This window comes from Gymnoscopelus microlampas (genome assembly GCF_963454915.1).
Source record: "Gymnoscopelus microlampas genome assembly, chromosome: 2".
In the NCBI taxonomy this organism is placed as follows: domain Eukaryota; kingdom Metazoa; phylum Chordata; class Actinopteri; order Myctophiformes; family Myctophidae; genus Gymnoscopelus; species Gymnoscopelus microlampas.
In genome coordinates, this window is record NC_139939.1 from 13,626,329 (window position 1) to 13,647,253 (window position 20,925).

General features: G+C 42.5%; 1 protein-coding gene across 1 annotated transcript; it reads right to left on the bottom strand.

Moving 5' to 3' along the window:
* Positions 1-2,421: 2,421 nt before the first annotated feature.
* On the bottom strand, positions 2,422-20,172 carry tdrd7a (tudor domain containing 7 a; the record flags this gene model as incomplete). The annotated part of the gene is made up of 22 exons (XM_084084599.1): positions 2,422-2,521; positions 2,907-3,027; positions 3,471-3,631; positions 4,474-4,667; positions 5,692-5,855; positions 7,134-7,320; positions 8,562-8,696; positions 8,853-8,936; positions 9,698-9,832; positions 10,612-10,811; positions 11,570-11,681; positions 12,065-12,257; positions 12,734-12,930; positions 13,576-13,713; positions 14,012-14,425; positions 14,894-15,045; positions 15,687-15,745; positions 15,837-15,893; positions 17,462-17,554; positions 18,066-18,189; positions 18,981-19,125; positions 19,969-20,172. The coding sequence occupies 22 exons, from the start codon at positions 20,170-20,172 to the stop codon at positions 2,422-2,424; spliced, it is 3,369 nt and encodes a 1,122-aa protein (XP_083940725.1).
* Between the last annotated feature and the right edge of the window lie 753 nt (positions 20,173-20,925).

Sequence of the window (20,925 nt, forward strand, 5' to 3'; positions counted from 1 at the left end):
GAATATGACAGTTGGGTGAAACGAATTCCCCATCTTCAGGTTTCAGACTAGGCCCAAATGGACAATTTTTACACCCAGAGTTAAATGGAGAGGACTTTGCTGTGCAAATTCAGTGAGTAGGGTGCCCAGTAAGCCAGGTGGTGTGTGCATGCGCGCGTGCGTGTGTGTGTGTACGCCCACGGTTTGTTCATACATAATCATCTGTACATATGACAGCATATCCAACAAATTCCACTACTGTCCCATCATCACCGTCAGACAGCCATCACCCTGACCAGGACACAGTCGTTCAGACGTGGGTCATGGCCTCACAGATGCAGAATCGCCAGCCAGTTCTGCATCTGTACCGTCCTTTGCATGGTATTGAATAAGGTAAAATATTCTTAGTGGTTCAGAGTCACTTTTAAAACCTTGAATTATCCATGGGCAGGCGTTATATAAACAGATTAAAATGATACTATGCCACAAGACATGAAATGTTGCTCTACAAAAATGACTTGTACTTAAGTAGTGGTTCTCAAACTTTCCAGTCAAGGACCCTCAAATTAATATATTTTGACGCAGACCCCCATTTTACAATATTTTGTGCAAGGACCAACATGGTTTGTGTTAAAATGTTTCAAAGACATTCCACATAGAGATTGTTTGGAGGGGGTTCCAGGGCCCCTGATGGTCCCCAGACTCCACTTTGAGAATCACTGCTCTAAAAGTAAACAGACAGGAATCGGGTTGCTCCTGCTGTGTCCCACTTCATCTTCTCATTTAAATCGCCACAGTTCAGTGGGTTTTTGCAAGCTCATGACTTAAATACATTTAGGAAGGTACTCTTGGGAGTTAATTAGGGTAAGTGATTTACTTTGGTTAAAGTAAGTGTTAAATAGCTCTATATTGTGATAGTAATCATTGCTATAGTGTTCAGTAACAGGGGTCTCCTGCTCTTTGTTAAACAGAAAATACATTTTCAGGTTGGATATCAATTTTATCCAATCAGGAGAGAGAACACAGTCAGGAAACAGATTAATTAAGTGAAATTGGAAGTGATGACACCAAGAAATGAGTAGACAAAATTGAAACTGGAACACTATAAAAAAAATGTAAAAAACTGATAAATGGGTACTCTCTCCTGATTGGCTGAAATGTTGGCTGAAATGTTGTCACCTACCAGACAATTTTTAAAGAGCTGGAGAGACAAGACCCCTATTACTGATCAAACACTCTATAGCAATGATTACTATCAGAATATAGTGCTTTAACAAAAAACTGTTTTAACCAAAAATATTACTTACCCTACCTTTAATCACTTAAGCCCAATTTCAACTATAGTGAATCTACCAGTATCACAGAATATAATCATGATTATGGTCGTTTCGGAATTTGAAGAGACATTTGATTCAGCTAAAATCGATATTCCATTTTGAGCCTTCACCAATCCTAAGCATGACTTGGATATAACCCTCAATGCATTGTGAGGGCTTGTAGATTTGTGTGAAAAAAGTGGGCCAAGAATAGACCCCTGGGAGACCCTGGTCAATTTACCAAGTATAGGGTTTTATGGTTGTTAAATGTCCAACATTCCAGATTCCGCAAGCAAATGTATTCATAATAATTGATGGTGAGAATCGAGGCATTATCATTACTGATTAAGGTCTTCTGTGGTTTCACACGTTTCATTTTGACTTGAAGTCACCCGTTCCGTGCCATGATATGCCTTTCAAAAAAAAAAAAGGTTCTGGGTTTGTCTCCATACCCTACTGCTCAGTTTTAGATAGGATTCTCTTAACCAATTTGGACCTTATTCAGGAGGTAGTATTTAACCCACAACTCTTACTTTGCAAACAGGAATCCATTAAGAGCTCCCAATGGATTGACATGTGATGCATTGCGAGCTTTTAGATCAGCTATTTTTGCATTTGTTTAGGAACTCCCTGGTTCTGTTCTGGTTTATAATCGACACTTAACCATGACACGACTTCACAGATTCTGCAAAGGTTCAGGTTATGGAAGGTCTTCGTTGTCTAAAAGACACAAAACTCCATCCACCAGCACAGCTGCAGCGGAATGATGTCGACAAATTTACAGCGGAGAACACATAGGAGTTTATTTAGATGCAAATGCTTAATGACAAGGCTTCCAGCCAGCCCAGAGCCTGCTGCGTTTTCAATCATTATACAAAAAGTACTGTAACCCAAACCGTTATTAAAATAAAAGGCTCCCGAAACAAATTATTCAAACACACACAAGTACAAAACAAACACGATAAGAAAACAAACTGCACAGGACACGTTTAAGAACAAATTGAAAACTGAAAATAAGCATGCAGCATGCAGAAACATGGGGATAATAAAATAATATAATTTTTTGAGCCACGATTATGCCTCCCCAACCAAGACCGTCTCAGAGGTCGGTCTTGGTTCTCGTGTCCTAGTCAGCGGTGGGCAGCTTCTCTGCAATGTCTGCCATCATTTTGTGGATCCACACATCGCTGTTTTCCTGGCTGGTGTCCACCAGGTACACAGTCAGCCTGCGTGTAAGTAGGGATGTCATGAACATTACATTTTAAACTTGACCATTACTTAAACTTTTGTGATTAACGATTCGATTGTTTTTTGGCACTGAACGTTAGGACATTAAAAAATACACATTTCTGTGAAATGTTTCTTTACAAAGCCTAAAAGGCAGATATGACAAACAACCTATACTGTATATACTGTACTGTATATACAGGGAAATTGCAGACATTTAATAACTTTACTCAAAATAAAAATAAAGAAAATAGTGGAAATAGCTAAACTGCAAGCGCATATTGCATCGCGACTCGTGGAGCTATCAGATTGGCTATTTCCGCAATTTGTTTTTTCAACATGAAAATAATTGCGGTTATTATGTAATAATTGTGAGCAGCCTACCTGCGTGCCCACACCTCCGGCCCCTCCTGCACGCTCTCCACCTGGGCCACGAGGGCCTTTTTCTCCACGTGGTTCCTGAACAGGTTGGAGGCTTCTTCAGACCACTGCTGCTGCCCCACGCCTGGTGAGCAGACAGGGATAATATAATATCGCTCTAATGCAGTGCTTCTCAATCTTTTTAATTTCAAGTACCCTTCAGTTTGATACGCATTAGGCCACAGACTAAAATCTCTGTAAACCTAACCTCTACTGTAAACCTCAGAGTTAAAGGTAAGTGACATTTGTCTGTAAAACCCCCCCAAAAAAAACCTAGCTATATATTCTGATAGTAATCACTCCCGTAGTGCCCGGTAGTGCTTGTTCAGTAACAAGGGTCCAAGCCCACCCCATCTTTCAGTAGACAGAAAATGCATTTCAGGTGGAGATACCAATTTCAACCTATCAGGAGAGAGAACTCATACAGTATATAGAACAAACACTTTCACTACATTTAATATCACCCACCCATCTGTACATGTATGCATACAGTACATATACACGTGTATCGCTTTGCACTCAACTCACCAGCCAGCTGTGCGGTGATGGCCTGGAAAGGCAGCTGTCTGAACTCCTCTATGAGAGGCTGGAGTTGAGTAGAGCTGACCAGTTCGTGTTTGCCGTAGTCCAACTCGTAGATGGACACCAGTCCGTTGGTCAGTTGGCCCTTCACCATCACACGGTGCCAGCTAGGCACACACACAGACAGGTCAGGTTTATTGAAGCATCATGTCACGTTATGAAATAACAAGCACGACGATTCTATGACAAATGGAACAGGATTTGCAGGATCTGACAGAACATAACATTGAATTCACTGTGAATGTGATGCTAGAACTTGTGATTCTCAAACTTCCACACACGAGTGATCATTTCATCCCCAGATGCACACAGAAACAGTTGATCACGTGTTCCCAAGATTTACAGCACCATTGACTCCTAGGTTAACGTCTGTGGGAAATCGTCTGTATCGCTGCGATTTACTAAGAGTTTTAGACGAGTCGTCCTATTTTCAACGGCCTGTACCAAGTGACTGGGGGCTCTTTTTCTTCTTGCGGAAGCACAGTGAAACCCTTCGTGATTACCAACCGTCGGGGGATCGATCATATTGGATATAAATATTCTGTGACTAGTTGAAAAGGTAAGGAAAACCACAAATCGCTGGCAGTGGGCGATTCATTTATGCATTTAATCTGGCAGTGAAAGAGTTAAGAGGCCACACTTCAGTTTTCTCTACATAATGAATATATGGCATGAGATCTCCATATCATCATCAACATCAGAAATATCTTCATCAAATCAATAGCTTTCTAAGGCCGGTTGAAAGACGGCAAACCTTGTACATTTTATTTTATTACAAAATGTTTAGACATTTTCAAAACCTTTGACCTATAATGATATGACCAATATAGGGATAGATTATTAGTCAATTATTTTATTGAATTACTGATTTGATCTTTTATATAATCAATTTAATCGATTAGTTTGTTGCAACCCCGTCTAGATGTAACATGAATAAAACGCCACTTACGTCTTGTCCACTTTGCCGGCGTAGACGTGTCCTTTGTGGATCAGTGTGTCTGTGGAGGTGTCCTCAGTGCGGTTGTAGTAGAGAGCCATCTCTCCCATCAGCACAGACAGCTTGTACAGCTCCTGCCACGGCTGCACTACGAAGTAGCCCGGGTGAAGAGCCACCGACACGTACACGTCCAGGTTCTGACCCGCCTACAACACCCGTGGATGAATGGATGGAGGACAGGACAATGAGGAAGCAGAAACATTATATTAATATGGGCGGCATTTTTTAACCACTAAAGCACTAGTAGCCTACTGTACTTCCACACAACACATCAGGTGGAAATGGCATATAATTGCATTAGCCTTTGCAGAGGTATTATGCTGCGTTCACGCTGGCAGCTACAAAGCTACCATTAATTTTCAATGGAAGCCAGAGACCTGAAGATACAAAGCAACGCCCGACGTTTGGAGCTAATACAAAATCTACAAAGCTACAATCCAAGTTGAGCTGGCTTCAACTGCAGCTACAAAGTGCTGTTTAACCATTTCCACTCATCTTCTCTCTTCACACAATCCCTGTTTGTAATGGGGGAAACTAGTTATTTCCACGAGCCAGTTAATTTTTTCCTTGACATAGTTGATGCTCGTCAGGACACAAGCATCAAGTTTTTTTAATCTTTGGTAGCCGTCAAGTGTGATGGTGGCGGTGTTGGTTTTTATATTGTTGCTGTCGCGCAGAAACCTCTCATCTCCATATTCTAACTTTTTGTAAATGAATGCCCTACTTCAGGAGTCTTCAACAGGGGGTCCGGGACTCCTAGGGGGTCCTCAGAGTTACTACAGGGGGTCCGCCAAATCTTTGTGTGGTATGATTTTTTTTCTACCTTAACCACTTGAACCCTAACATCCCTTTTCTGTGGAGAACTTTAGCCAAAAAATAGCAGATCTACAAGCTCACAACGCCTCACAGCGCGAGGTGTTGTGAGCTTGTAGATCTGCTATTTTTGGCAAAGAGGTATAGAGGTGTAGAGGGAATAAAGAGAAAAGTTTAATCTGAAACACAATTTTATACAATATAGATCGGGTCCCCGTTTCATCTCTCTCAGCTAGGGGGTCCTTGGCCTGAAAATGTTGAAGACCCCTGCCCTACTTGATCAAAAATGTCAGTAGTTTATAAAAAGAATTTGAATCCTGAAAAGTAACAGTTTGGACGTATGTGGTTTCCACCCACCTGGGGAGCCTCTAGTGGAGGGGGCAGGGACAGTGGCTCCTCCACAGCAGTGGGGGTCTTCACAGGGCTGACAGGTGAATCCACTTCAAGCTGGTCCCAATAGGATGAGTTGATGGGTCTCAGGGCTGGTCTGCTCAACCTCTCCACTACAGCCGAGTCATCATCTATGAGGAGTATGAATGAATGCACACACACACACAGTCTGTGAGGCGTCCTTGCACGCCTCACAGACAAGCTAGCACTCGCTGGCACTCAGTGCCGTGCTACGAGCTTGTAGGTCTTCTATTTTTGAATAGCCCAAAGTATACAATAATGGTTATGGGCACAAAAAAAAGCGAAGGCAAAAAAAAAGCGTTCCCGGACTGAATGGGTTAATTCTGACCCAGTTTGGTAGTAAGCTACAGTATATCTGTGTAGCTAAATAAATAAACTGTTTAACATGAAGGACAGACATCAACATTATACTGTAGCTAAGTCAAATGTATGCACCATTAAATGCCACAGAATTGCCTGTTAATGTAGTGACGTGAAATGAACAATCAAAGGTTACAATTTGAAGTATCAAAAGAGACATTTGGGCTACTATCTACTGGGCCAGAGTCCATCCTGCACAAACGGATTCTTGTCATTCAAACAACTATGAATGGGGCCCCGGTGGCTCACCTGGTAAGAGCGCATACCATATAAACATTTATTCTACATTTATTTCCGCAGGTGGCCCGGGTTCCAATCCGACCAGAGGCTCTCTTTGCTGCATATCATCCCCACTATCTCTCCCACATTCGATCACAATAAAGCAGAAATGCAGAGAAATCATCTCTAAAAGAAAAACAACTCTGAATTAGAGTTATTTGAATGACATCCTTATTAAGCAACGATGCTCTGAAAGACATGGGTCACAGCTCATCGTTATGACCACCACAAATGGGAAAAATAGTGCTTTTAGTATAGCAAATAATTAACTTACACTTAAACAAATTATAAACAAATAACACAAAACAAACTTTATGCACTGAAACACAGCTGACGTATTATGCAATTTTCAGGATGACGCCCATAAATGCAGCAATGGAACGGGCCAGTGCCGGGGGGTAAGACGGAGCATGCACAGGCTCAGGAAGGGTCAGGTGTGTTTTCTGGAACCGATCTAAGCTCTAGCAAAGACTGACTGGGACCCCCACTGTTTTTAGGGGATGGTGGGCTTGGTGTATCTTAACCACTTGAAAGCCAGCATCCACATTCTTGGGGGGAAACCTTCGCCAAAAATAGCCGATCTACAAGCTCACAACACGGCGCATTGGGAAAGCATTGTGAGATTGTAGATTGGTTATTTTTGGCGGAGAGATTGGTGTAGAAGGAAAGAAGCGGTCGAAGTACAGTTGTAACTCAAGTCGGTTTCACCAAGACTAGAATGTTTTAAGTGGTTAAGCGCTTAACCGTACCCGAGTCCAGGCGGTGGTTAGGGCTGCCGACCTCGACAACGTTGTTGTTCTGCTCTGAGAGCCGTAGCCACAGCTCTGACTGGGCCAGCTGATGGTTGATGCTCTTGTCACGGTGACCTCCAGAAGAGTTGGGGTAAAGGTAGATGTGGACCAGCCTGTCCTCTTCCACCTGCTCCAACTTCTTAATCTAAGAAAGATGGGGAGACAGCCAGATTGAGGTTGTCATTTTGTGATGATTTCAAAGACCGTTAATGACTAAAACCTGATATAACTCAAATCAAAAACCAAGTGGAAAGAGCGGCACTCCAAAATAAATACTGCAAGACAGTGGCTCAGATGCAGTTTCTCATTTTATTGCGAGAACACCATTTTATTGTGAGAAACTACATCTGAGCCACTGTCTTGCAGTTTTTATATATGGAGTGCCGCTCTTTCCACTTTGATGGTTTTTGGTTTGAGTTGTATACATAGCTGTGCACCCACTGCCTAAACTAAGAAGGCATCCAGAGGAAGCGCACCGGTTTTTCTTTCTTAAAACCTGATATACTTTAGTAAAGTTGACCTGAGTTGGCTCTGTACTTGTTGCAATCTTTTTCCTTCTACACCAAATCTCTACACGGAAAATAGCCAAACTACAAGTTCCCCACAGAATGGGCATCATAGGGTTCAAGTGGTTAAAAACCAACCCCACTGACCATAGAAACAGATGTTTAAAATCTGGGAATATAGTGCTTCATTAAAGCATTAGAGCGACCACTATATTCAAACAACGCGTTTGTTGCCGTTTCTACTCTTTAGTCGTTTGTGGATTACTTTTGGGATTATGCAAACATGGCGAGATGATTACTATACCGTTACTGGGACTGCATGTTTGCCAGGAGAGAACCACTAGTGGCCGCCTGGGAACAGGATTCACGGTTCGATCCCTGCCAAATGATGCTTGTCAAATTGCCCTTGAGCTGAGCCCATAACTGCTCCTGATAAATAGGATAGTGCCTTGCGTGATGCTTCCATTATAAAACGTTGTCAAAGGGCCACAGTGTGCCTTCACGATAGAGTTGGTGGTGTGCATGAGTGTGCGTGTGTACCTTCATAGTGTATAGAATTGCACTCTCCTGAGACCGTTCTCTCAGCCAGAGAACGGTCTCAGGGTTGGAGACTGGGCCAGTCAAGTCAGCCAGACAGCATTTAATAGCCTGGGGGGGGGGGGGGGGGGGGGAGGGAGAGAGAGAGAGAGCATGGCTTAATATAGTTTCAAAATCTTTACAACTTAACTTACAACAGATTAAGCCCTGCTGCACGAGGATGCCACTGAGGTCGGTTGGTCGAAACTACTTCGCACTTCGGTGATTTTTGACTTGAGAAATTCTCCAGCTATATTTGAAGATATCACACATTTTGCCACACTTTAAAAACAATTTAACTGACCTGTGGGGGTATGACAGTGAGGTCATTGAGGAAGGGTGTGGGGATTTCTCTGAGATCAGTCACCGATACAGAGGCTGGTATACCCAGATCAATATACATGATGTCCATCACTCTGTTGCCATGGATGTTGGTGATCTACCAAACACACAAAAGTCTTATGGAGTATTGAGGGAGCACTCTTAAATACACTCTGAAAACTGCATACTTCAACTTTTTCCTCTGCATGTTCTCTTTTATTATTATTATTCCAGGATGTGTGGAGATACCAGATGTTCTCCTGCAGGTTCTTACCTCTGCTCTGGACCACTTGTCTTTGTAGCGAGACAGGCAGAGCTTGCCAAAGTAAGGCCTGGAAACCAGGGACTCTGTCGTCACCTGAAAACAAACACCCAGCATATATCAGGACTCTGATGTTACATGAAAACAAAAACACCTGAGGAAGATCATTCTTTGGTCAAAACGTTGTCTTATTTGCACAAATTAAAGCCGTCTGTGCAGACTATTCATGATCACCGGAAAACAAGTACTCAGTATATAGTTAAACAAAGGGGTGTGAAGAGTCCATCAGATGCACACTACTTTTCGGGGAAAAGTAGTTTCGAATGGTGAATTTGAAAGGGTCTACGAAATGGACAGGCCTTGGCGTGCCTCTGTGACATAATCGCCCTTCAAATCCGCACTTCAAAGGGTGGAACCTATGAATTGAGAAACCGCTTATAACAGGACTCTGATGTCACGTGAAAACAAACACCCAGCATATATCAGGAGCCGGCTGCTTGAAGCATTCCTATTTTAAGATTTATTTTAGAAATGTTTGATCCTTAAAATAGTTCTACTATTTAAATTAATGTTGGAGAAAATCAACCATTTATTAATTAACTACACCAGTTCAAATACAAAGATGTATGCATGTCAAAAGCCTGTAAATTAAGATTCCAGTAACATATACTTCGACAAAGTAGTTTCAAAGCTCTAGGGTCAAATCTAAGCAACTTTTATATGAAATGGAAAAAACGGAGAGAAAGAGAGGAAAGAAAGTTCCAATGATACATTTACAGCGTTGGTTCACACATTTAAAAATATAAAACGCTACCAGACAGACGCTACTAGCCTGTCACTTGTGATGTCATGCGTACCTGGGAGAGGAAGAAGGCCTGTATTTTATCCAGTAGTTCATGGAGCTTCACAGAGCCTCTGCTGGGCAGCTGGCAGTGTAAGGTCCCATCTGAACAAACGTTGGTCACACAAACCTCCTGGTAGGTGCTGTTCACCTGGGATACAATAGAGATACTTTATTAATCCACAGGGTGATTCATAAAACAAACAGAAGAGAAAAACTTCTCTAAAGCACACGTTTGGAAGGACACACTACTTGGGTAAAATGCCATCCCTATTTTGGCCACTTCATTATAGTGGTTCTCAGACGTTGTAATTTCTAAGGACCCCATGTCTCTGAGAGTGTATAAATGGATACAAATGGCGGGTCAATTTGGATCCATTTGTACACTCAAGAGTTACAGACCTGTAAGGGTCCATTTGGAACCTTCTCAAGGAAGCCTGAGGTAGATCTTGTAGATAGGCAATTTTCGCAAGAAAATGTAAAAAGTTTAAGTTCCGGAACTCAGGGTTAGTACTACCTGCTGAGTAGGACTCAAATGAAGTTCTGAGAACCTTACTTGAAACAGAGTGGTAGCGTATGGAAACAAATCCAGAACGGGCTGTCAAGATTACAACATTAAGTTGATAAACCCATTAAGACCTGAATTATGACAAGACAAACTACTAAGACAAATAAATAAGAAATTACTGATATAATTAATAATTTTATACTTAGAAACGGCTGATCCATCTTTTTTGCTATTTTTGGAAAATGTCTGAAGATGTACAAACATTTTTCAACCTGGAAACAATTATGAAAAATGCGTTTATCTCAAATAATTGCGTTAAGGCGATTATGTAATAATTGTGGCAGGCCTATTTCACGCCTTGCACGTCTCACGGCTTGCTTAGTTCTTGTGGTGGAAAAGAGACATGACAGAAGCGTACTAACCGTCAGAGGGTGATCCATGGTCCTGTCCTGCACGGCCTTGAGGCAGAGCTGGTTGATGTTGACGTCGTCATCTTGTGACGTGTCGTACAGCACCACCAGGGGAGCGCAGCGATCCACAAACTCCATCAGCAGGATCTTCCCGACGGCCAACGTGTCCAGGCTGGCCAGGACAGCCTGATGGGAGCGGAACGACTCTAGACCTGGGATTGAGGCAGGGAAGAGAAGGAGACAAGCAGAGGGTGGTTAGAGTTGGGATCCGGACGGTTATATCACATTTGGAACCGTTTCCGGAACCTGTTTTATCACACTGTCAGAGCTGGTATGTGGACTCCACTTCTGCTATACAATTACAATACCAGTGGTTCTCAAACATTTTTATTTCAAGGACCACCATAACTCTTGAGAGTGTACAAATGGAACCACAACCGTAAAGCTCCTTACACACCGGGGGCGTTTTTTTTTTCATGCGAATAATACGTTTTTTAAAAAAAAACCTTATCAAGTCAATGCAAGCTTCCACGGAGCAAAAAAGCGAAGCGTCTTTTCTTTTAATTTTTAATTATTCGGAACAAGTCCGAATTTTGCATATATTCGCATAATCGCCGGTGTTTAATGACCTTAAGGGTCCATTTGTACACTCTCCGGGTTACAGACGTGTACGGGTCCATTTGGACTCCCTATAGGAATCGTTACAGGGAACCATTAAAGAATCAGACCGTTAAGACGGAATAGTTAGGGAACCGGAATCGTTACAATCCTAAAAGATCCCAAAAAAAATAATAAAAGTAATATAGTATTAGTACATTACTCTTGATATCAAGTAATAAGTACTATAATATTATTACTTTTAATAACCAACACTGGTCCTGATACAGTTCGGGGTCCTTGGCATGAAAATGTTTCTGAACCACTGATTTAGATGTACAAAATCTATCTACATGAGGTGGATCTACAGTACCTGCTAGTCTGACGTTGGTGGCCTGGAATGGCAGTGTGAGGAAGTCCTCGTGAAGCTCCAGCAGATTTGACCTTTTAGTCTCCTCTGAGAAACCGTAGTCCACATAGTACACCTGGTGTGCACACAGACACAGACGCATGTTTTCTTACAGACACAATTAGTTGTTAACTAACCACCTGAGTAAGCCAACTAACACTACAGCATTCATGTTCCGGTGGGGGTGGGGGGCATTAGCCAAAAACAGCAGATCTACAAGCTCACAATGCGTCGCAACGCATCGTTAGTCTTTAGATTGACTATTTTTGGCGAAGAGATTTGGGCCTAATGGAAAAAAGCTGTCTAAAGCAAACTCAGGTTTAAGTGGTTACCCCTTTAACCCCCATTTGATATATTTTTAAATATGTTTTGCCTATGTTGACATGCCCAAGATAGGGACACCAGGTTGAACATGGTAAACCAATGAAGTAGCTGCCTATACGACTTATTGACTCTTACCATGACCTTGTCAAAGGGCAAGACCGCCACAATCTGGGCCCTGGCTAGCTCATCTCCATCCTCTCCTTGGACCGCTGCCAGCTGACCCATGGCAGGGCTGGAGAGAGGTTTGTGGGCAGAGCTTTGGCTGTAGAAGGAGCGCATGGTGTCTTCCATGGTCTCTAGGGCCTTGGAGTAGTTGTCACCTACATACCTGAGGTCAAGGACACAAAGGAAGAGAGAATGCTTGTTTTGCGGGCATGCGTTTCGGTCAGATTCTATGGTCTGTGACCACTTCAAGAGCACTAGGGTCTCCCCAAAGCATGGAACAATGGAGCCGCTGATCCACGGCACCCCATCTACTTTTTACTCTTTGGCGGTCAGCAAAGCAAACAGATGCTGATGTTGGGTCAAATACGTCTCTAGTGTCAACCCATCTCTAGAAATTACTATTTCCAGTTTATAAAGTGAACATAATGTTCTTGGTCGTGTCTGCCGACTACACCGTTTTGCTTAGAAAACAGTCAGAGAAAATCATAGCTAGACAGAACATGGAAAGATTGATAACCCACCTTTTGAAGAACATTACAAAAAAGTGGAGTTAAAGAGTTCCAATTAGTGCCTCCAGAGCATTGATTTATTTTAAACTGTGGCCATAACACTTCAGTCAGTCCAGAAGCAGTGTCCTACCTCACAGTGACTGCAATGCAATCTTTGGCGTCAGTGACCAGTGCAGAGGCGAACTGCTCCTTGGGCGTCTCCAGAGGCGGCGGGACCACAGAGCTTCGAACGGAGAGTCCTGAAGGAATCAGTGGACTGCTGCCAACATGGCTCTTATGGTGACTTGACATGTCCAAGTCTGCAATACTGGAACTATACAGGATGGCCTGTATGGGGTCAAGATAACGGCATTAATGCAACATAGACCAGTGGTTCTCAAAGTGGGGTCCAGGAACCCCCAGGGGTGCCTTGAGGGGGTTCCCAGCTAAATGATTGATTTTGGAACCAAAAGGACCCTTACAGGTCTGTAAATCTGACAAACCCTTGATCATTTGTAAACGGTCAGTTATAGGGATCTGTGGAGTAATACATAACAAACTGGGGTCCTTGACATTAAGAAGTGTGAGAACCACCACTTCAGACCATTACAACACTGTCCTTAATGTTCCAACCTCTGTAAACTTCCTGTATGGATTTTTTTTTCCCAAACAGTATTATAACCAAACCTTCAACTTTAAGCCCTTTCATAAATGGGAAATGGACACGTTTTCTTCTGCTTCACCACTTAAGCCCAATTTCGAAAGTAGCCGATCTGCAAGTGCCTATAGAAGAATCCACAGAGCGCTCCCCTGGTGCAATCATAACTGCGGTGTCAGAATGCACACCGCAGCAGAGTCTGACACCGCAGCCCTCTGTGGATTTGTCTATAATGACATGCCCAAAATATGGTTAAATAGTGGTATAATTGTGAATTAACATCTTGTAAAAAAAAAAAAGAGTGAATCCACATTGACATGCCAACAACAACCTACCTTGTTCTTGTTATCGGGGAAGGGGTATTCCACGGTGCACATGTCCGGTAACATGGACAGGTTGCCGACGACCTGTTCTGGGAAGGCAGTCTTGTACGTGTCCAGGTAAAGCTTGGACAAAGCATGGGCCCACAAACCCTGAGTGCAGGTGTAATCCATTGAAATGTTAGTAAATTGATATTTGATGTTCTGTTATCTGACTTTTTCCTCCAACATTGGGAGCTTTTAACCCTGATCTTTCACACCTGTAAACTTGTGATGTGACAATACACCTGAAGTTGAATAAGTAAAAAAAAATGTGCCATTTAGAACTTCAAAATGTGAATTATGTTATTTGTCTACTGCGTAAACACAATGTCAAGATTTCCTGCGTTCAGATAACTTGTGATGAACAAAGAAAAAAGACAAAGCATCAACAGATGAATGGATTATGTACCTGTGCATACTTGGACAGTAGCTCCTTCAGTTTGACACGCACATCTGGCGATACGAACACAGGGGGCGGCGAGGCGACAGGGGTCCGGGGGATGTCACCAGGAGAAAGCGGGGATAAAGTGAAACGAGAGGGGGGACATAAAGAGATGGAGGGGGGCGTGGCGGCAGACGAGGCAGGAGGCACAGGTTTGAACGGGGAATAATCGTACACTGGCTTTGGAGGGAAAAGGAAGGTAGGACTGGCCAACGGACTCTTGGGCCTGATGGTGGGTGTGGGGGAGGGGGTGAGGATCATGGCCGGGGGACTCGTCGATGGCTTGGGTGTAGGGGAGCGCGTGGTGGTGGACACAGAAAGGGGTTTGGGAGGGAGAGGGGGATAGACCAGACAGTCTGCTCGGTTGACAAGCCGCTCTACCTGTAAACAAAAAAAAGGCAGGAAAAAACACATGAAGCAAAGAAAATAGACAATGGTGAATGAGAAATATGATTTTCTTGCATTGGCAAAAACACCACTACAGTATCTTAACGTGTAACCAGCTATGCATGTGCTCAACTCGGTGGGCAGATATGTCCATGCACATCTAGGCTAACTGTCCATTCAAACAGCACACACAAACAAAAGATTTTGCTTGATAATGCAATGCAATTCAGTTCAATTGGGACCAATAATTCGTCTGCTTTCAGAGTTGCGAGTGCTGATTAACTGATTAGTATATTATCATTCATCTTCTTGGTGTCAGTTTTGTCAGAACCTAACCTGGGTAGCAATTCACTTTAGTTTAAAAGCAACAGAGATTGTGCCTTGCAACATGTTTTTAATAATAAACAGGAAGGGTTTTGGACATACAAGCGTTCCACCCGAATACGCAGACTACCAACTCACCTGACAGATGTGTGTCCACTTGTCCATGTCTATGAGGGTCTGGGGGTGGAGTTGCTCGTTGAACATTTGCCTGTAGACGTCTGGTAGCTTGGACTTCCACAGACCACTGCAGTACTTAGCCAGCAGCTGAGTTAGTTTGCTCTGAACTTGCTCTATGCGATAAACAAAGACAGTGTTTGGTTAGTAAGGTAGACTGACTTTTTAAATTAAAGCTGCATTCAAATTAACCACTTAAAATAATACTTCATGTTGAGCGGTTTAGTAGGACCCATCTTTTTTCCCACCTCTACACAAATTTACAAGCTCACAACACGTCAGGTTGCGTTGCGAGCTAGAAGATCTGCTACTTTTGCCGAATGTTTGCCCCAGAGTAGGGGCATAAGGGTTCATGTGGTTAAAAAACCTTAGATTTTCTATACCCGACAATTAGCTACGCTGTCAACCAGTCGCTGTTGAAATGTTGCTCAACACCCTCACTGACCACACCTCACTTTAATCAACTGTGCGACCGTGTCTGTGAGCATCGACACCGAAAAATATAAAGGCTTGGGTTAAAAGGAACAGTGACAGGAAAAAAGAAATTCCCCTTTACAACTGGGAATGTGGAGGGAGAACGCGACTGAAAATTGTGTCGGGCATCCATTTGTATCTCCATGTTGCTGGCTTCCATTGAAAATGGCTTGTAGCCTGTCGCCCTGTAGCCGCTATAGTGTAAAAGCAGTATAAGGCCTTACAGTCAGTATTCTATTTTGACACAAGGACATAGATGACTTGAGGTTATGGTGCAACATACCTCCAGGCGTCTGATAACTGTTCGTCTCCGTCCTGATGCCCGAGAGAGCAGAATTAGACCTGAGAGGGCAAACATTTTATGTTCAAAACACGTTCAGATGCTTCCAGGCACATTTTTTGGACCGCTCTGTGCGTTCAGTTGCAGACTCACCGGTTAAGCTGGGCAGGTGGAGGAGGATGGGGCGAAACCAATGAAACCACTGTGACCCTGTGACAATAGAGTGAAAGAATTAGGTCAGAGAGCAAAAATATTATGTTCAAATCACATCAAGATGCACGCTTTTAACCCTTTAAGACCGGGAACGCATCCGTGTCATTTTAAGATGTCTTTGGCTATATAAAAATAGCAGATCTACAAGCTAATAGCGTGGCACCAAGTGCCGCGCTACAAGCTTGTAGATCTGCTATTTATTTATTTTTATCGTGAAAATGTGTGCAAATCTTTAGTTTGAATATGTATATACTTTTTTAAAGCGAATGTTTTTTACTCAAATCTTTGCTTCTGGGGATTTTACAAATGTCAGTTTTTGTTTTTTTGACTTATGTTGATATATTATTAATGATTTTCAAACTTTTTTCATGTCAAGGACCCCCAAAATAATATGTATTTGTTCGCGGACCCCCTCCTATCTAAAAATGTTTTGTTCCAGGGACCCCCAGACGCAAAGATTCAAGTTAAAAATGTATATCAAAAATTTGCACAAAGTTTCACGATTTTTGTAAAAACAGATCTACAAGGTCATAGCACTCGGTGCTGCACTATGAGCTTGTAGATCTGCTATTTTTGAATAGCCAAATAAATCTTAAAATGACACATGCGTTCCCTTCCCGGCCTTAAAGGGTTAAACACTGGCTCATTTTCCATTTTGGAGCAACCGACCCCGCCGGAAACACCAACTGTGGTCATCCTAGGTCGTTTTGACCGCTCAGTCTTGTCAATTGCAGACTCACCACTTAAGCTGGGAATGTGCAGTATAGAAGGGTGAAAGCACTGGTCCCCTGTGACAACAGAGGAAGTAGCGTTCAAACCACGTCGAGATGCATGCTTCCAAACACTGGCCCATTTTCCATTTGGGAGCAAGGGAAAAGTATCGCAGAGCAATCCAGTCGCCCGCCGGATATACCAATCATTGTCATCTAGTCCTTATAGTATAGGACATGGGTCTTCAACAGGGGGTCCGGGACCCCTAGGGGGTCCTCAGAGTTACTACAGGGGGTTCCCCAAATCTTTGTGTGATATGATTTTTTTTTACATTAACCACTTGGACCCTAGTATCCCTTTTCTGACGCCTCGCGCTATTTTTAGCAAAGAATTATAGGTGTGTAGAGGGGAAAAAAGAGCAGCAAAAGTTTATCTGAAACACAATTTTATACAATATAGAGGGGGTCCCTGCTTCATCTCTCTCTCAGCTAGGGGGTCCTTGGCCTGAAAACGTTGAAGACCCATGGTATAGGAGATATAGGGACATTTTGACCACTGTGTTGTCAGTTGCAGACTCACCGGTTAAACTGGGCAGGTGGAGCATAAGGGAGTGAAACCACTGGTCCCCTGTGACAACAGAGAGAAGAATTACAGGTAGGCCTGGGACAGCGAACATGTTAAATAATGTCAAGATGCATGCTTCCAAACACAGGCTCTTTTTTTCTCACTGTGAATAACAGTGCCATCCACAGTCCCCCACTGGATAAACCAAGTCAAGTGTGGTCATCCTAATCCTTATAGTACAGGAGATATAAGACATTTTGACCACTCTATGCTGTCAGTTGCAGACTCACCGGTTAACCTGGGCAGGTGGAGCAAAGGGGAGTGAAACCACTGGTCCTCTGTGTTGAACAGGAACGGTAGCATGCAAACTCTGATTAAGCTGCCTGTAGTTGGAGGAGAGCGAATGTGATAGAAACTCTTAATATCCTAAATCATTGCAGTCGAGCAGGAACTATACATCTCTACATTCTTTAAGATGGGACGGTATGGCCAATATATTGGCATTCTGCCATTAGATGAGTCCAATCGTGGGTTGTTTTTATTGTCCGATTAGTTTGGGCAAAATTTGTCATTTTATTTTGCAAAATAAATGTAGCCTAATGGTCTGCCTCCTCGAGAATTCAACTTTTCAAATGTAACGAGCAATATGAAGCAATCAAATTAAAATCAGTTTAGGCCATTCTGATAATGTTTCTCGTCTCACTGATTTCCGACAAGTCTAGGCTACAAAACAGTCCCCTCCTAGGTAGCCTACCTACTGAATGAAGCGGAGGAGAACAGAGGAAAGAGAATAGCATTTGCTTTCCTAGTTGTCTATACATCAGCTACTGTAGACATTTGATGTTAGCTGTATATATATATTCTGGATTTCACCACACTGAAACCACCTCCTACCTGTAATCTCCTGTGGCACTGGCTCCGCTCCTGGGCAACATGCTACAGGGCCATGATGAGCGACTTGATGGCCTAAAGGGGGCACCGCGTGATGAGGGCTGCCGGAGGAAAGACCTGGGCTTCACTGTGGGGGGGGGGGGGAGAAAATAAAGACATTGTTACCTTACCACTTCTAGTGCATCTAGGCCTGTCACAGTTATTACATAATCACCTGATCGCAATTATTTGAGATAGTTGCAATAATATTTTGCATAATCGTCAGTCATTTCCATTCATTCTACATAAATGCATCTGTTGAAAAATAGCTAAAATAGCAGATTTACAAGCTTACGAAAACTATGACGCCATTTTTAAGTTTGAAAGTAGGACATTTTTAAATGTATGCATTATGCATACCAGTCATTTATATTTGTATATTTAAGTTATTTGTCCCATTTGCCAAAGAAACCAACATGTTGGAATGAGAAGTGCAAGGGGGATGAGGCAGAAGAGTCTGTAGAGGTGACCCTAAAAAGGTGTGAGGTAGGGCTGGGCAATTAACCGAAAATATATCGAAACCGACATCTAGAACCAATAACTGAAGCAAGGTTTTGTTGTTTTTTATCCTTTTTATACAGTATATCTTTTTGATATGATGCAATACGTTGTGAGCTTGTCGATCTTCGTTGCCACTGTCGCAAAAATTGCTTGTTCAGGGTGGGATTGTCGGGTCTCTTCTCTACATGTAAAGTGTCTTGAGACAACTTGTTGTGATTTGACACTTTAATAAAATTGAATTGAATCTGCTATGTTCACTATATACATTGTATTGATAATAGTTAATTAATCGTAATCGGGGAAAAGGTTTGAAGTGATCGTGATATGGGTTAGAAGTCATATCGCCCAGTCCTAGTATGATGAGTCTGCAGTCCTGACCGTTGGGCATGTAGAGCTTAGCGGGACTGGGTCTCATTCTACAGTTGACCATCTGGGAGCGGCTGGCCTTCTTGGTGGTTTTCTGTCTGGCCACCAGCTCAGCAATGTGGGCCGTCTCCTTACACACTGCGGCAAAGCAGGTCAACTGCACAACACAGACGCACAAATCAAAAATATATCAAAGCACCACTATTCAGAAAGACAGTCTGTATTCACAGACCATTCTGGTGATTATATTTATATAGAAACCACCAGTCATAATGTTTTAACACAGATCTTGTATAGGGGTCCCTATAGACACAAAATAGCCGATCTACAGGCGTTGTGAGCTTGTAGATCGGCTATTTTCACCATTTCTGCATCTTTCTTATACGTTTTGACAAGTTGGACAGAATGTTTGACCAGTTTTTATATTATAGTATGTTATAGTATATATTACTTTTGATGCAGCAATGGTCTTTTTTTGTGTCGATTAAAAGTCTAATATGTCCTTAACCCTTTCAAACCGGGAACGCATCTGTCATTTTAGATTTCTTTGGCTACTCAAATAAAGCAGATATACACGCACTATGAGCTTGTAGATCTGCTTTTTTTTTTTTTTATCTTGAAAATCTTTGAATATATATTTTTTTAAGCGAACATTTGTTAAACATTTAGTTCCAGGGACCTCCAGAAGCAAAGATTTGCGTTACAAACGTCCGCTTAAAAAAAGAATATAATGTAATATTTGCACAAATTTTCAGGATTTTTCGAAAAATAGAAGATCTGCAAGCTCATCTATTTTTGGATAGCCCAAAGAAATCCAATAATGACACAGATGCTTCGCCAGTCTAAAAGAAAATGGGCTAAATTGTCACTACACCGTCACCCACAGGTCGAGAACCACTGACCTAAATAACATGGCCTACACATACATAGCAGCACATAGGTCACTGATGGATACAATACGACACGTTATCATCACGGATTAAAAGCCACTTTACTTTACCTCTCCCATGCGGTGCTCCAGGCGGACCACGGCCGGGATGGAGCGCAGGTAGGTCTCCAGGTCCTGGTACCCGAGCCTCCACAGCGGGATCGTCTCTCCGCACAGGGAGCGGTACTCGGCCTGCAGGCGGTGGACGGCCACCCCGGTCTTGCTGGACTGGAGGACGGACCTCAGCATCTTCTTCACTGACTCCGCGTCTGACATCCTGGGACACTTGGGTTTTTTTTTTTAAATCACTACTGTAAAGAGACAAAGAGACAACGAATGAAATGTCCCGTTTCACAAGTTTTTAAATGTATACAATTTATTAAAAAAACTTTGAAAATAGCCAACATTTTCAAATGGTCGAAATGTATGGGCTTAAGTGGTTAGTGTATGTTTTGTGATAATAATCTAAATCTACAAAGTAACTAAAGTTGTCAAATAATTTTAGTGGAGTAAAAATATAGTATTTGGCTATGAGATGTAGTGGAGTAGAAGTGAAAGTACTGAAAATACTCCAGTAAAGTAAAAAAAAGACCTCAAAACTTAGTACAGTACTTGAGTAAATGTACTTTGTTACTTTTTTACACCACTGATGGAATGTGACTGATTCAACACTCATGTATGGGTGGGAAGCGTTTGCCCAAAACAAGAACAGATCTACAAGCTATCAATGCGTCACGGACAGGTTGTCCACAACGTGCTGATAGCTTGTAGATCTGTTCTTGTTTGACAAACGAAACGATGTGGCGTGGTTACTTCCAACGCGAGTGGAAAGCTTTAAATAGATAAGACCGGCTCATTCAACTATCTGTATAGAGATCATTATAAATCAACCGGTACAATGCAATACATTAATGTACTTTAACGTTACTTGAAAGGCGAGGTCGGAGCTGCTAAACGACGACGCCAAACCACACAAACACACACGGAAAGTAACTAAATACATTTACTCAAGTACTGTAAATAAGTACT